The 16,790-nt window shown below is 39.6% G+C and overlaps 2 protein-coding genes and 1 long non-coding RNA gene across 5 annotated transcripts; 1 reads left to right on the top strand and 2 right to left on the bottom strand.

Annotated features, from left to right (window-relative positions):
- Nucleotides 1–2,050: 2,050 nt before the first annotated feature.
- LOC146495625 (uncharacterized) lies at nt 2,051–3,668 on the bottom strand. Its single transcript, XM_085142704.1, has 2 exons — nt 3,368–3,668; nt 2,051–3,279 (listed from the first exon to the last, which is right to left on the bottom strand). Exon 2 carries the CDS (start codon nt 3,260–3,262, stop codon nt 2,795–2,797), a length of 468 nt encoding a protein of 155 aa, XP_084998830.1. The 5' UTR covers nt 3,263–3,279; nt 3,368–3,668; the 3' UTR covers nt 2,051–2,794.
- Nucleotides 3,669–12,744: 9,076 nt separating this feature from the next.
- LOC146495624 (interferon-inducible GTPase 5-like) lies at nt 12,745–14,582 on the top strand. 3 transcript variants are annotated; one of them, XM_085142690.1, is made up of 3 exons: nt 12,745–12,968; nt 13,294–13,859; nt 13,960–14,582. In XM_085142690.1, exons 1-3 carry the CDS (start codon nt 12,958–12,960, stop codon nt 14,580–14,582), a joined length of 1,200 nt encoding a protein of 399 aa, XP_084998816.1. In that variant the 5' UTR covers nt 12,745–12,957. The 3 variants fall into 3 exon arrangements, with proteins under 3 accessions (XP_084998816.1, XP_084998817.1, XP_084998815.1); XM_085142691.1 differs by having other exon boundaries at nt 12,749–13,041; XM_085142689.1 differs by lacking the exon at nt 12,745–12,968 and having other exon boundaries at nt 13,247–13,859.
- Nucleotides 14,583–15,076: 494 nt separating this feature from the next.
- LOC146495623 (uncharacterized) lies at nt 15,077–16,410 on the bottom strand. Its single transcript, XR_014871085.1, has 3 exons — nt 15,549–16,410; nt 15,306–15,438; nt 15,077–15,168 (listed from the first exon to the last, which is right to left on the bottom strand). It is a non-coding gene; the product is annotated as an uncharacterized LOC146495623 (long non-coding RNA).
- Nucleotides 16,411–16,790: the final 380 nt, after the last annotated feature.

Here is a 16,790-nt window from a genome sequence, read left to right as displayed (position 1 = left end):
ACTTCCTTAGAGCTTGCTTTTCAGGATGAGGAACACATGGTAGTGAAGCTGTAAACAATTCAGCCTAAACTCGGGCTGGGTGTTTCTAATGATGTGTAGCCTATGATTTCATTCCGACTGCTGTCTGTGGAAAATTGATCCAGGTCCGTTTCCCCACCTGCAATCGACAGACTGAGAGACTTTCATCATTCACTGTCACTGCTATCATTCTCATCACTCCTAAAGCAACGCATCTCCACTCATTTTTATTTTGAACTCTCCTGTCTTGAAACCCCGAACATGAGGCCCCGTCACCGGTTAGAGGCTGGTGATGGGGCCTCTAACCCCGATTTTCTTACAGCACGCTAAACATCAACCTGAAGTTCTTAACAAACGTCTCTTGCTTTAACACACTGTGACAGACTTCAACCGCCTCTTTATTCTACTGAGTAAATTTAATTGCGATACGCTCAACTTAGCGAACGGATAATTTAGACTTCGCTTCAAATAAACAGGTGGTGCTTACCTTTTGGTTATGTGACCTAGCTCTCTGTGCGCCTCGTTTTCAGTCCAGTTCTTGGGTTCCTCAGGCCTCCAGAGACGACACCGGAAGTCAGTAGTTACTTCACAAATCCTGTATTCATCTTCACTCATGCATATTCTAGAAGGGAGATGTACATGGCCCGGCAATTCCTCTGCAAATCTCAACTCTTTTTCTGTTATCCACAGTTTTATAGAAGCGAGCCCCATTGTAAAATCCACATGGTGTATCGTAAACCCAAAACACTGTGTTTGTGTGTGCGAGCATGTGAGTGCCTGCGTGTGCGCGTACCTGTGTGTGTGCATGTGTATTTGTGTGTATGTCTCTGTGTACGTGACTTCCTGCCAGTCATAAAGAGCCATCTCCCCTCATCTAAGCCACACCAAACTCCTCTACAAAACATAGTTAACAGATTACAAGCACCGAGACCCCCACTCTACTTCCATTTGGCAGTTTCCACTGGGCCATTGGCCTCTTGTTGTCTTACTTTTACAGCTAAGCATGGGGTGGGTCTCCTGCAAACCTACTTCTAAGTTGTGACAGTTATGAGCCTTTATTACCTTCAGGGACAAGGGTAACAAACTTCTTCTCTCTTTCCTATCTGTTCCATACAGTCGTAACATCCCCCAACTGTAGCTTTCTATCTCCTTTTATGACAGGCAGACCCCCAGTGTCAATAAATTCCTCTCCCTCTACACAATTACACACAAACTCAGGCCAACAGGTAAACCAACCTAAAACACACAGACATTCACAAATCCTTTCCTATTCCTCTGATCTACAGCTGGACCCTCTCATCTAAGAAAAACGTAAGCACATTCTATTCTAATAATTGTTTTCTTGTATTTACATAACAGACATAATTAATTTGGTCAGCATTCTTATTTGGAGTCACTGGAAAAAGAGCAGAAATTATCGGCAGGGTTTCAAACCCTGCTGCAACCTGACCTACTAATTTATACTCACTCGGGACTCCCCTAGGGACCCCTATTATGTCTATTTATGTTGGAGACCCCACAGATAAGTCAAACAAGGAAGTGAACCTTTTAAACAGCACATGGCGTCTACGCCGAGCGGTGAGCTGACCTACCCTTTCTCCTGAAACTCTCACCCCCTTTTCACCCACAAGTACCAGCGGCACTCCTAGGCGTACCATGGCACACAACCCTAATGTTCCTCTGGGAATTCTAAAATATAGTCTGTATTCCCCACAATAATAATATTCAATTCAATTCAGTTTTATTTATATAGCGCCAATTCACAACAACAGTCACCTCAAGGCGCTTTATATTGTACAGTAGATGGTACAATAAACCCAACAATCATATGACCCCCTATGAGCAAGCAATGTTATTGCAATGTGTTTGCAATAATATTGTATTATTGCAAAACAGTAATGTGTACAGGACAGTTAAATATACAGGATTTATTTTTGTCAAATGACTGCAACTTAAATGAAAATTGATTTACTTTAATTTGTTTATTTTGAGAATAAAACCAAAGTCAAATATGTTAAATCTTTGTGGTTAATTGCAGGTAATAAATTGATCAAATTGAAGAAAAAATAACAACTGGACCAAATTTCGTCAAAGTAGCTTTTTAATATAAAAGACGGTGAAATTTTCAAAGTAATCACACATTTTCCTTTAATACTGCTTGCTTATTCATTTCTCATTGTTACGGCCAGTCTAGGCCCACAACAGCAGTCGTAACACTCATTAAAATATATTTGTAAGTGTATTACAAGCAAGTGAGTATACATTCAAAAGACTTCAAGATGGAGGACAAACACCCATTTACAGGACGTGCCATGTGTGAAAAACCTGGACAAAATACTTTGAACTATGGCAAAAAATTAGCTTCTATTAATTCCTTCTAGCTACATAGTTACCATATTTTAATACATATGCAAGCATACTTTAATATCTAGAGACATGCTAGAAAAACTTCAATACTCAAATGCCTGTTTAATGAAAAATTAAATAACTATATAAATTAGCTTAAATTCTATTAACATCTATGGAAAGTTTCACACAAAATGTAGAAATGGAAAGAGGAGTCCTTTACAGTTGCAACAATGAAGACATTGTTGTTGTTCTTTTGCCACTAAACAGATAATACTGTGGTAGCAACATCTATGTGGGACACAGGAAAGCAACTTCATGTCAATAATTTCATGCTTCAGGCTAGAGTTAAGGCTATGTTACGGGGTGTTAGACAAGGAACAGCAGTGTGCTGGAGAGCATTATGGAGGCTGGTCAAAATTATCCTCTTTCAGATCAAGTCAAGAGCTTCAGTCACAGTCTTCATCACAGCGTCAACCACAGCCTCAACCACAGCCTCAACCACAGCCTTAACCACAGCCTTAACCACAGCCTTAACCACAGTCTTAACCACAGTCTTAACCACAGTCTCAAACCTATCCCCAAACACAGCCATAACCAACACGTCAACCACAGACTGAATCATGTCCCTAATTAAAGACTGAACTGCAGCCTTAACTGTCAGTAAAAGCCCAGTGTCAGTTGGAGCTTTAAACACAGAGTCAGTTGCATCTCCATCCCTGCTCACTGGAACCTGGCACTTGGCACTGTCATTGATGGCGATGTTCTTTGAGAACACTGAAATGTTTCCATGCTTCATCTCTGGATCTCCCAGTTCCGCCCCACCATGGCAAATTGGCATGATGGCATCAACGCTGGGTAAGGAACACTGAAGAGTGGCATTTTTCACAGGCCTCATTTCAATCTCTCTTGTATCTAAAAGAAATCAGAAAAAAACAGAACTTTTTAACAAGAATTTAAAGACTGAGGTGTTCCTAATAAATATTCATGCTGCTGAACTGACCTGTGATTTTGCTCTGATAACCCAGTTTGTGGATGTGGCACTGGTACAGGCCGGCGTCGTCCACCCTCAGGTCCTTTATGAGGATAGAGAAGTTTGCATTCTTGTATTGATCTGGGAAGCTGAGCGCACATCCTTTGAACTTTGGATCTGTTTTATCCTTTCTGCTGTCGATGATGTCCGGCACACTCTTGTCCCCACAGAAGGCAGTGACTGGCTCAAACAGCCAGGAGGAGTAAACGCAGGATGGCAGGACCTCATTCCTGATGAGGCCGGTGCTCACAGACTGGTTGGTTCCTGTGGGGCGACAGCACAGGTGAGTTACAGGTTACCTGTGCACAGCTCCATCAGAGCTCTGTGCTTTAGCTCACTGTGTGACCTCAGCAGCACAGCAGAAGTGTTGTTTTTCTCTCTGGTGTTTTGAATCTGTACTCCAATAATCAAGTTGAATTGAATATGTTGATAGGTCGGTAAAGAACTCAATCAAAATGGATTTGAGTATATTGTCCAATTACAGTGAGGTCCATAAGTCTTTGAATAGTGAAAAGTATTATCTGTTTAATTTTACATTTACAACATTTGTGTTTTTTCACTTTGATATTTCTTCAAGCTTCATATTTAAGCTGCCAAATAAAATGTTTTAGATCTACACCTGTATTTCCTGTAGCCTGCATGGTGGTCAGCTGGTGGTTTGTACAGTGTTTTGAGTAAAAAACATAAAAAGAAAAGGAAAAGGGAAGGTATAACATGAACAAGAGGATGTTAAAGAGGATTTATAGAGTTTGTGTTGAAAATGACAATATGTTTGGCAAAATGGTGCATTCAGATAATGATTATGATTGTAAAAGCTGCCAGACAAGACACGATCAACGTGCTTCAAGATGTAAATTTTAAGAATTTGAACACATGCAGAGATAAAACTAAAACAGGATGAGCATAAAGTAGAAACAACACCTCTCTAAAAAACTTAATCTGCCATAAAAGGATAATTTACTGATCCAGGCCCTAGGCTGGTGTAAGTAGGCCCTAGACCAGGGGTGTCGAACTCCAGGCCTCAAGGGCCGGTGTCCTGCAGGTTTTAGATCTCACCCTGGGTCAACACACCTGAATCAAATGATTAGTTCATTAGCAGGCCTCTAGAGAACTTCAAGACATGTTGAGGAGGTCATTTAGCCATTTAAAATCAGCTGTGTTGGATCAAGGACACACCTAAAACCTGCAGGACACCGGCCCTCGAGGAATGGAGTTCAACACCTGTGCCCCAGACTTTTGTGCTTCGTCATGCCCAACTTACAAAACGGAGGCTACCGTAATACTCAAGCACATGGGCTAGTTGATCGCATGCAGCAGTAAAACTTTGTGTACTCTCCAGTGGCTACCGTTTTCATTCTTTAAATGTAGTATTCCTACCTGTATACTACATTTCTGTAGTATACAGGTAGGATATGGTTAATGATGTGTTACATGTGCCAGTATAGCCCATGTGTTGTCAGCATACGTTGTAGCTCATATGCTACATCGGCTATGTAGAACGGCTAGTCTAAGGGCAGTAATAAGATTGACACACAGCTTCTAAAAATTTGGTAGAACAATATATAACAACTCACCATTGGAGATGTTACCACTGGAGAATCCAAATCCAAAACTAATGTTAATGGCTACAAACAGGCAGTAACTTGCTCTCATTGTCGCGTTCGAAGGTACGTTGTTGAGTAAATCGCAAGCGGCTTCTGGAAAATGCCATTTAGTAGATCACGTGGATAAGCTCACTTGGATGTCATTTCCGGCATATCTCCGTGTTATTTAACAGCTAATTTAGTTATTCATTTAGGGCAATAATCCTAAATTAAAATAGCAAACAAATGGATTCAAGTACAAAATTTATTCTCTTAATTTAGATGTCATTAAGCAGAGCTTTTTCACTACTTAATTTAAATGGAATCCAGTCATATTTAAACATTTTCCAAATTTCTAAGTTATTCTTTTTTAAAACTTTACAGACATCAGCAGTGAGGTTTTAAATATCTGTAGTCATCCGTTTTTGTGGATTCAGAAACTTTTCTGACTTTATTTTCTTCTCTTTCCTGTAAAATTTTCATCTTCACACACATTAACTGCTGGTTAGAAGGACAAAATCTTTCCATCCATCCATTTTCTTCTGGCTAACTGGGTCAGGGTCATGGGGGCAACAGACGAAGCAGATAAGCCCAGACCTCCGTGTCCCCGGCCACCTTCTCCAGCTTGTTCAGGGGAACACCAAGGTAAGATAAATTCATTGAAATAAATTGAGCAGTGTTATAGTATGTTTTAGACTTTGCTGGAGAATAAAGTAAAATGGTTTTAATCTGGCCTGTTTAAAATACATACAACGTCCTCATATACTTCTAAACAAACTTTAAGTTTTTGTTAAATGTCTCAGTCACTGTTGAAAAAATATAGTCTCTACTACACACATTATAACTGAAACAATCCTGAACTGTATCCACTTACAAAAAGTTGTTAGTATTTAGAATCACTCCAAGTTTTTAAACCAGAAATCAAGCAAAATCTTCCTACCTGAGTCCAAAAGTTACAAAGTGCCTCTGTGCTGGTCATAGACTCATTTGATTATTGTCAGCACCCTGTATATACAGGTATGAGGAACAAATAGTACCTTCCTTGTTCCTCATACCTATTTATGGAAAAAAGCGTGTTGGAACATGTTGCATTCAGTCTGTTGCCACCTTGAATTTTATTTCAACATAGTCAGTAAAGCCTAGCAATACTGTAAGTGTTTGTAAACTGTGGAACCATACTGCTGTTTTTTAATAAAAAAGTGTGTTCTATTTTTATTTAATAAAATATTTCATCTGGTATGTTCTGTGAAACCTTTGTTCTGTTTGTGGCCTGCAAGTTACTCTAATGCCCACCTGAGGGTGTATGTCAGTTTTCATAGACTCCCATGTTAAAATATCGAAATTCTACATTCTACAAATTTTATTTAAGTGGGACTCAAAATATTTGGTAATGAAATTAAACAAGGGGTTCTAACACACTCAGAAGGAGACTGTGCACAGCCAGGTGGCTTGGTACTTCCCAGACATTGTCACTGAAGACGAGAATACAGGGTAACGAGAGAAAGACTATCAGTCAGTAAGATAATCTTATGACTCTTTGCTGTAACTAATAATTAACACTATAAAAACACAGTGACTCTTAGTTGTAATTGTGTCTGAGAGTGATTAATAAAGAAAATTCACTTGAATTATCATTGTTAATAACTGGCACATCATTGAATTTAATTTCATGGAAACTGGCTTTTACATTTTAGCGATAATAAGCAGACAATGCAGAGCACACCCAAAAGATTCAGTTGTAAAAACCTGATGGACCTGCAGATCAACTAGAAACAAGTGCACCACTGACTGACCGCCTCCATGTGACTCATCAGTTGCTGCAAAGTTTCTTTATATTTGCCGTGAAACCAGTCCAACAATCAGAGGTAAACCACACAGGAAACGGCAGACTTACAACCTCCAAGATAAAAAGGCGGCTGCTACACCAGGCTACATCTAGATCCTGGATACCCCCCCATTCCCCCCATTCCCCAGTATTTTTTAGTGTTTTATGTTTTAATAACCGAAGACATTCATTTTGTGTGTTAAATATATCAGATTACATGACGGTACCTGTATCTTACGTGTGCAGGCTTTCAAAGATAGTGGGTTTCTCTTGACAGTCACTGCACTGACTTTAGGCAGAATTAATTTATTTTATTTTTGTCAGTAACCGTTTATTTAACCGTTATTTATACAGGTAGTCTCTCTGTCTCAGACAATGACCCGACTGAAACTACATGTAGCTGTCTGTATTCTGAAAACATTCATCCTGTCAGCTGTGTAAGGTGAGCGATTCTCTAAAAGACACAGACGTCACCAAACTCGGGCTCTGGTTGAGTCGTTCGTATCTTCATTTTTGCTCCATAGAGAGATAAACCAAGTAGTCTTGGCTGGAGGCAGGTGAAAAAATACCATACTTTCGTCCAGCAATACAACTGACTGTCCAGTACTGGGGTCAGTAGTTTAACTGGGGGTCAATACTGCATGATGAGAGAAGTCAATATAGCTTGAATGTGCTGTTACAGAACAGAATAAAAGAAAACAAATTCAACTAAAATCTCTCAACTTTAAATGAAAATCACCAAAATGTATCAAAAATTAATCAGATGTGCAAATTATTATGAACAAGAGCAGCTTAAAAAAACCCTGAAAGACATTTCAAAGAAATACATTCAAGCTTGTTGAACATCACAGTGTACTACAATGGTTCTTGGAACTCACTGATTATTCTTGGTCACTCGTTCCCACAAGAACGAGATGGGTTTCGCGGGATGCCAGTCCCAATGCTAGGTTCTACCACAGACCTCCAGGTGTGTTTAACTTGTACTTCATGTGCAAATTTCAGAGGTGAAATGAAACCCTGCCCTCCTATGTACACACTGGCAGTCTTTTCTTTCCATCTGGGAAGTCAATGACAGTCCCAATCGGTCTGTGTCGGAAGTCGTGCTTCATGAAGGCTTGATGATAAAGATGAGAAGTGTGGGGCTTGTAGTGAGATGAAGGCAGCCTGGCATTGACCTGATGTCTCCAGATAAAAGCGATCGTGGCTCAAGAGTTGGCAGTTGGTCTTGTAATCGGAAGGTTGCCAGTTCGAGCCCCGGCTCGGACAGTCTCGGTCGTTGTGTCCTTGGGCAAGACACTTCACCTACCGCCTACTGGTGTTGGCCAGAGGGGCCGATGGCGGCTGATGACAGCCTCGCCTCTGTCAGTCTGCCCCAGGGCAGCTGTGGCTACAACTGTAGCTGCCTCCACCAGTGTGTATGAATGTGAGAGTGAATGAATAGTGGCATTGTAAAGCGCTTTGAGGGTCTCGAAAAGCGCTATATAAATGCAGTCCATTATTATTATTATTGTTGTTAAAATTCCAGTAGGACTCATCTCAAGTTGGGAGATACGTTTATCTGCAATAAGATAAAACCACACAAGGCAGGAGCTCTGGAAACTGCTGAAGTGTTAATCCAAGCAGTGTTTCACACTGGAGCGATGTTCCTTTGTTGACGATAAGAAGCAGAAGAGATTTCAGTGCTAAAAAATTATGCTGTTTGTGGAGAGTGTGACTGGTAGGAGTGTTGTTTGAGTATGTTAACTAAACCACATGCCAACAGATTTAATGGATGTGATGATGGGAAAATGTTGCTTACATCGCTTCACTGAAATTGTTCTTTGAAGGATTTTCTCTAACTATATGCTTTATTATTATATATTATTATTTATTGTTTGACATCATTAATTATCCCTGCCTGGATGTTGTGTTTGACCACAGTGATGCGAGCACCCAGCTCCGGACACCAAGAACCACCAATGCACCAACGCCTCAGCCACCGAAAAAGCCCCCCCACGTGCACACGCACAAACACATCCTCCAACCACACACGCCCATATTTTGCTCCATTGCAGTTTATTTCACACATCAAACATTTAGTAAACAATTAAATAAATATCAGTGATGAATATTAAAATATTGAAAAAACTGAATAAAAGTGTGTTTGAATGGCAGAGATGCAGAAATGCCTGCATGCAGCAGAGCCACGGTCAGTGTCTGAATGAGTCTCACAGGCCTGGATGTGAGCATGAAGCCATTTATAATAATTATAAATTATAATTATTATAATTCTCTGATCTGCTGCTCACCACAAACAAGCACACACAGATATTTTGGACTTGAGTTTTACATCTTTTCCTACTGATAAAAACGTCCCTTATGGCCCTTCATACTACACACAGTAATTCAGCTAAAAACAATGAAATGACAAAGTTTGTTTTTTTCTTTCTGCTATAGAATTTATTTTTTTTACAGACTCCAAAAAGAAAAGTAAGAAAAACTGGATAGTCTGGGCAGTGAGCTAGCAGAACATTTTCTGTCATTTCATTTCTTACAGTTTCAGTCCAGAGAGTCGTGCTGACAGATTTCTTTTTTCCTCATCTTGTAGAGAAACAGTTCAGTCTGTGACTTCTTCACACTGACAGAACGTTTCACTGGTCCGGCCAACTTAAGGTCAAAGTGGACCGTATTTGGCCTGTAATGTAAAAAAAAGTTTGAGACCCCTAATTTAGACAATATATAATGTAGAAGAATTACAGAAATGCTGTGATGCTGTTTTTGTAGTTCTTTGTTAACATCAGCACTTTGGGCTAATCAGCTGAAATGATGAGACTGGAGTTATTATTTTGTAGCTTTCAGCATAATAACCTTCTTTGATGCAGACTGTATGGTGTAATGTAACATGTAGAAGTGCGTAGCACAGAAACTAGATTGTAATGAGTGGTCACTGCCCTCCAGTGGTCACAGTGAGGAACTGCAACACAAATAATATATGTATGATTTATAACTTTTATCTTCATCATTGTTGATAACATTTTATTGCTGTTTGCTTGCTTTATATGCTTTTTGAGTAAAGGTTTAACTACAGCCAGCTTGAAGGCCTGTGGTACATAGCCGATTATTAGAGATAGTTGATCATATTTAAGATTGAAGCATTAATTATTGGCAGGACTTCTTTGAGCAGTTTTGTAGGAATGGGTCTAAAAGACACGTTGATGGTTTGGAGGAAATAATTATTGAAGTTAACTCAGAAAGATTAATTGGAGAAAAAGAGTCTAAAATATCAACAGTTATCAAATTTGGGATTTTTTTTTCCAGTAATGGTTACATTTTATTTGTAAAGAAGTTCATGAAATCATTACTCGTCAAAGCAGCGGTGGGGAACTCCAGGTACCAAGGCCCGGTGTCCTGGTGGTTTTAGATAACACGCCCTGGGTCAGCACACCTGAATCAAATGATTAGTTCATTAGCAGGCCTCTGGAGAACTTTAAGACATGTTGAGGAGGTCATTTAGCATTTAAATCAGCTGTGTTGGATCAAGGACACATCTAAAACCTTCGGGACCTGAGGCCTGGAGTCCCCCCACCTCTGTGTTAAAGGGATGGTTGGCTCAACAAAAATTAAAAAAATAATAAAATTAAATAAATAAAACAAAAACTTATAATGGATCCTTTTTCAATGAACTCCAATTTCATTCACATTCTTCATATTGAGTTATCATTTTAAGCATGTCACACTTTTAAAACAATGTAAATTTATACAATTCTTTAGATTATAATGAAGTGAGTTCCACAGTTGTATACTCCTAACCGTTGGACTCATTAATCTTTGTTTAGTCACAGCTAACTGATGCTTAAAATAAAATTTCCTTCTGCTGTCTTCTCCCCCTGAACACATTAAAAATACTCTTTGTAACTTAAAGGGCAAAATGTTATTTTTAGCCTCAAACATAATTAATAGTGTCCGTAATTTCACTAAATCTCCTAATTTTAATAATTTCGATTTTATAAATAATTTATTTGTATGTTCTCTATATTTAACATTATGAATCATTCGTATCACTTTCTTCTGTAATAAGTTTAGAGGTTTTATAGTATTCTCATATGTATTCCCCCAGACTTCAATACAGTAACTAAAATATGAGAAAAACATTGAGAAATATAAAATGCGCATTGTTTTATAGTCTAATAAATCTCTTACATTTCCCAAAATATAAATGTTTTTAACCATCTTCTTTCTAATATACTCAATATGTGATTTCCACATGAAATTTTCATCTACACACCCAAGAAGCGAAATTCAGAAACTCTATCAATCAATTCTCCATCAATGGACATAATGACTTCATCCTTCTTTACACGACTGCCAAATATCATGAATTTCGTTTTTGTCAGATTCAAAGATAATTTATTTACATCAAACCATATTTTTAATCTTAACATCTCAGAAATCATAATTTCAACCAAATCTTTCAAATTCTCTCTGGAGCAATAAAAATTGCTGTAAAATAAAAATTTGTGTCATCTGCAAATAAAATAGAATTTAACCTTTTTGATACGTCACAGATTTCATTAATATATAAATTATAAGGTTTAGGTCCCAAAATAGAACCTTGAGGAACGCCACATACAATCTTCAATCTTTCAGAGGTGTTACCGAGATAATGTACATATTGAGACCTATTTTCTAAATAACTCCTTAACCAATTCAATGCCACTCATCTCACACCATAATTCTACAATTTAGAAATCAAAATATAATATAATAAAATATAATGTTGTAACGTATCAAAAGCTTAATTTAAATCAACAAATACCCCAACTGTATATTTATTAGAGTTCTTAGGGTTGTAGTGAGATGTTCTGGCTTTGTGGAGGGCTTTCTTATAAAGCAACAAACTATTTCTCCAGGCTAAATGATGATCCTCTAAATTTGTGACACGTCATTTCCTCTCCAGCTTACGAGTTACTGCTTTAACTCAGTAACCAGTAGGTGGCAGACAGTCACTCTGACAAATAAGTGACTGGCCCAGTAATCCCTTACAAAAGTACCACAGGCCAGTTATGGTAACAGAAGCCGTCAGTAACACAGAACGGCTGTTTTGCTGTGTTTCAGAGCAATAAACCTCAGTGTGCACCTGGATGAACCTCGTCCTCCTTCAGTGTGTAACAGTGACAGTAAAACTAAGGCACAGCAGTGAATGTTTGGAGGGGGCTCGATGAACAGAGGGAGAGGTTGGTTAATGGAGGTGTGGAGAAGCTGCAGTTGGGGACGGTGAAACAGATTGATTCCTCTTCTAGTCTTAAATACTGCCTGCAGATTGGCCTGGATCTCCCACAGGTGAGTATAACAGGTGTAGTAACGAGGGCTCCGCCCAGAGGCGGGACCACAAGGACACCATGGAAAAATCCAGATGACTCAGCCGGCCCATGACCACTTCTCATTTGAGACTTTTTTTAACAGCAGATCCTTAAACGTAGTTACAGCACTTTCAGAAAGACACCTGCTGTGATGAGTCCTCATGTGTAATCCATTATTCTAAATGTAAAGGCTACTGTCACTGATTTTCAACATCTGGATGTTAAAATCATCTACAATTAATATTTTTATCAGAACTGAGCACTAAATGAGATAAAAGTATGACAATCAGAAACTCGAAGGCCCAGATGGACGATCGATGACAACAAATAAAACTGTTTTTGTAGTTTTCTGGCTTTCAAGTGAATTAAAACTACGTCTACATTTTTGGTGATTGATGAGTGTAAGAATGCTGCCACTCCTCAGCCTCTGCTTTGTGTGTGTGTGTGTGCGTGTGTGTGTGTGTGTAACCTCCGCCCAAACTCAGGTACAACCAGTCGAACTTAAAACACAACAAAACAAACATTCTTTGGTTTTGACTCATCGCCCATCACAGCAGCAAACACAGTGATCTTATTGGCTGAGCTCTGCTGTAGGCGGTGCTCGTGGATTTTAAGTATTAGACTCTAATTGTCCAAACAGTGTCTGTGGTTCACTTCCTTAACCGTGATGTTTGCTGCTCTTGCAGGTGCAGCTCTGTTTCCAACAACACCTGCAGTTAAAAAAAGAGTAAAAACAAACTGGTTGGTTCAGGTTTTTGCAGCATTTTCATTGGTCGCTCTCTGAGGATCTGCCCTCACCTGTACTGCACCTCTATGACAACCAGGTGAGAACAAACTGAAGCAGCGATCGCTGTTGTTGCTGATCCAGCTGTGTGTGTCAACAGTACGAAGAATCCAGTGAGTACCTGCTGTTAGCTTAAACTTAGTTAAGTGACAGGTTTGCTGTCCTATCAGAACAAGAATGAGAATAAGCACAAATTATTTTTTTAAGTCAAGGAAAAGGAAAACTTTCAGGCTTTTTACCGTCTTAGCTTTAATCACTTACTGCCCACATGTGCTGTGTCCGTGTGCCGTCAGTAACATTACTGATAATCAATAGTATATGTCTGCATTCCAAAATAAAAGTCTTTATGTTTTTCTTTCTGTCAGGATGAGCATGGAGGATCCAGATGATTCGTGCCCACAAGAAATTCCTGGAGTTAAAGAAGCCCTGAAGAACAACGACACGGCCGGAGCAGCAAAAAGGATTAAAGAATATTTAGAAAAGCAAACCAACGTCTCGTTAAATATCGCCATCACAGGAGAAAGTGGTGCAGGTAAATCCACCTTTATTAATGCCTTCAGGGGGATAAAGAACAGAGACGAGGGAGCTGCTCCTACTGGTGTCACAGAAACGACGTCAGAGGTCACACCGTACCCCCATCCAGATAATCCCAACGTCACTTTATGGGATCTTCCTGGAATCGGAACCAAAGACTTCCCAGCGAGGAAGTACCTGAAGCTTGTTGGGTTTGACAAGTATGACTTCTTCCTCATCATCTCAGACACTCGCTTCAGAGAAAATGACGTGAAACTCTCTCAGAAGATTCAGAAGATGAAGAAAAATTTCTACTTTGTTCGCTCAAAGATCGACAACGATATCCGAGCCGAGGAAAGTGTTTCCGACTCCAGCAAAGAGAAAACTCTCGCAAAAATCAGAGATGACTGCATTCAACGTGAGTGAGGTCGAGTTTTCAAAATCATTTAAATCTAGTTTTTAATCGTGTTTTATTTGTATGAATCTGATGGTGTTGACATGTTTCCTCTGTGACGCAGGACTCAAAGACTTGGGCATCGAGTCTCCACGAGTCTTCCTAATGTCGAGTTTTCAGCTCCACAAGTACGACTTCTCTCTCTTACAAGAGACCTTAGAGAGAGAGCTTCCCAAAGATAAGAGGGACACTCTGCTGTATGTCATGCCCAACGTCAACCCCGACGTCATCAGCAAGAAGAAAAAAGCTTTAAAGGTACACTTATACCTCTTGGCCACTCTGTCTGCAGCTGCTGCAGCTGTTCCCGTTCCCGGGCTTGCTGTTGCTGTTGATGTTGCTGTGCTCATTGGTGCTGTCACACATTTTGTACATGCGTTTGGTCTCGATGTCCAATCTCTGAAGAGACTCGCTATCAGAACAGCTGTGTCATACACTGAGCTGCGTGATGTCATCATTTCACCAGTGGCTGCGAAGGAAATTACTAAGGAGCTCTTCCTGAAGGTGTTCGCCCAACTTGGAGGAGCAGCTGGATTAATTGGAGCAGAGGAAGTATCCAGATTCATTCCGATAGTGGGAATCCCGGTAGCCATGAGCCTCTCCTTCGTCACGACCTACAGAGTTCTGAACTTTATCCTCAACCAGCTCGCTGAAGACGCTCAGAAGGTGTTAAATAAGGCTCTGGTCTGAGCGTGAAAGTAAAAGGCAAAGAAACTCAGTAAACCAGTCTCCTTGTACAGCTGGTCAGCTTCACACACTCAAACTTTTCTCATCATCACATAAATACAGAAACAAACATCATCATATTATTCAGATATGAACGGTGTAAAGTGTAGAAGTCTGAGTCATTGTTGTGTTTTTCCTTTGTGTAAGTGCTTCCTCAGGACATCAGGAGATACGATGACCCACCTTCAACTAGTTGTGGCAGATGGCTGCACTTCCTGCGTCTCCTTCCTGTTAAAGGCAGTTCTTCCTTCCCTCTGTCACCAGGTCATAGAGTGATGTCTGATTGTTGGGGTTTTCTCTGATTTGTAGGGACTTCACTGAACTTAATTTATCTGAGCTGTTTCTACCTTTACTCAAACATGTCTTGTTGTTTGAATAAATTGTGATGAAACTGGTTGTTTTGCTCTATTATATTTTCACATCATAAACACCGAGTTAAACAGACTGTTTGATGTAATGTGAGAATCTGGGGTTGTTTGGATGTTTTTACTTGCTGTTGACTGTGGATTGTGATGAGTGTTCACTGCCCTCTGGTGGTCAAAGTGAGAAACTACAATACAAATAATAACGATATGAATTATATTACTTATCATCATCACACCTGTTTATTATTAATAAAATGTTATTGATGAATAAACATCAGTGTTAGTGTGTAGGTCATACGCCACTATATCATTTATAACTTACCTCAGCACTTCAGTCATCTGGTACTCTTCTACACCACCCAGAGGCTGTCTCCTCCTATTCAGCTTCCACCTGACTCCACCTTACAGTCTCCTGTCTGTTTCAGAGTGCACCTTCTGCATAAGATGTCGTCCACCTGTGTGCATGTACAGGGTGCAGGGTGGACACATTAGATACCTTGACTCTGTGATGTAGATTTACGTTATGCACAAAACAGAATAAGGATTAATGGTCGAGAATACTAACGCATCTAGGAGATAACAGAACAGACTGCAGCCATCAGATGTATCCTGAGTCCTTCGATGACAGCCTCATCACCTGTAACAAAGACAGGAAGGATGAACTTTAACTGGCTGTGACGTCAGTGAAATGCATCGCATAGACACGAGGTGGCGCCATTTCACTACCAGATACTGTCAGTTTGTTTTGGAGCCACAAACAGCAGCAGGAGAGGAAACAGGAGACGCACTGCAGTGAACATTCACACAGAGAAGAAGAAATCTAAACACGGACGCTGATCAGTGATCAATCGTTTACTGGGTTGTGATCAGTTACAGGGATGGAAAATAATCACAGGTGATGTTGTGAATATCTGACTGACATTTATATCACAGTCTGTCAGTAAACTCGGTCTCATCTGTTTGATTCGTATTATTATCTCCAGTTTTTTCCACCTGCTCTTCATCTCTGTGAAGCTGAATCTTTGGATTTAAAACTCAGACGTGAAATTTGGCAGAACTGCAGTTTTATCTATAATCTACAAGTTGGCCAGATGCTGACTGAGTGATGATGATGAATTTTAAAGATACACTCCATGCCCCACATTGATCATCTTCATCTTCCTCAGTTCCCTGAAGCTCTGCTTGTTGTTTACCCGTTGCCATGGTGAATCTGTCCTGTCACCTACATGCGTTTCTGTGAAACTGGAAACTCAGAGTTAAAAGTTAGAGTCGCTGATTGTTGTCTCGGATATTATCCTGTAAATACAGAGAAACAAAGTTCAGCTTTGCTCTCAAACGCCCAGAAAACCTGCAGCTGACGTCTGACATCATCAGTTTCTGTTCAAAGTTAGAAAACAACAGAGATGGAGGCAAACTTCCTGCAAAAACCTCAAATGTTTTGAAGTTTATTTACTTATTAACTGTTATTTTGAATGAAATTTATTTCATTAAATAAAGTATAACATGTTACATTATATAAATTGTATTAAAAATACAGAAAGAAAGAAACTTGGATTCTTCTGGATGTTTGATTTGGTATCCAGTATTTATTTGTACATTTACCTGTTTTCCACTGACAATGCTGTTAATAAATAACTAGTAAAAATCCCAGAAATGCTTTTTAGATTTCCTCTGTGTGGGATCATTGTTCTGTTGATTGTTTGGTCCCAGTTTGGTCCCAGTTGTAGCTGTGGAACAGACGACCTCACAGATGAGTAAGTACTACTTTGATGTACACAGGATTTATGACTCACAAATCATCAGGCCT

This window comes from Neolamprologus multifasciatus, chromosome 19 (genome assembly GCF_963576455.1).
Source record: "Neolamprologus multifasciatus chromosome 19, fNeoMul1.2, whole genome shotgun sequence".
In the NCBI taxonomy this organism is placed as follows: Eukaryota; Metazoa; Chordata; class Actinopteri; order Cichliformes; family Cichlidae; genus Neolamprologus; species Neolamprologus multifasciatus.
The sequence above is the reverse complement of the archived record's forward strand: the minus strand, read 5'-3'. Positions and strand labels throughout refer to the sequence as shown.

Coding starts and splice junctions, on each gene's coding strand:
- LOC146495624 (XM_085142689.1), top strand. CDS start 13,247: ATGTCTGCATTCCAAAATAAAAGTCTTTATGTTTTTCTTTCTGTCAGG. Junction 13,860..13,959: donor CAGAGATGACTGCATTCAAC/GTGAGTGAGGTC, acceptor TCTGTGACGCAG/GACTCAAAGACTTGGGCATC.
- LOC146495625 (XM_085142704.1), bottom strand. CDS start 3,262: ATGAGGCCTGTGAAAAATGCCACTCTTCAGTGTTCCTTACCCAGCGTT.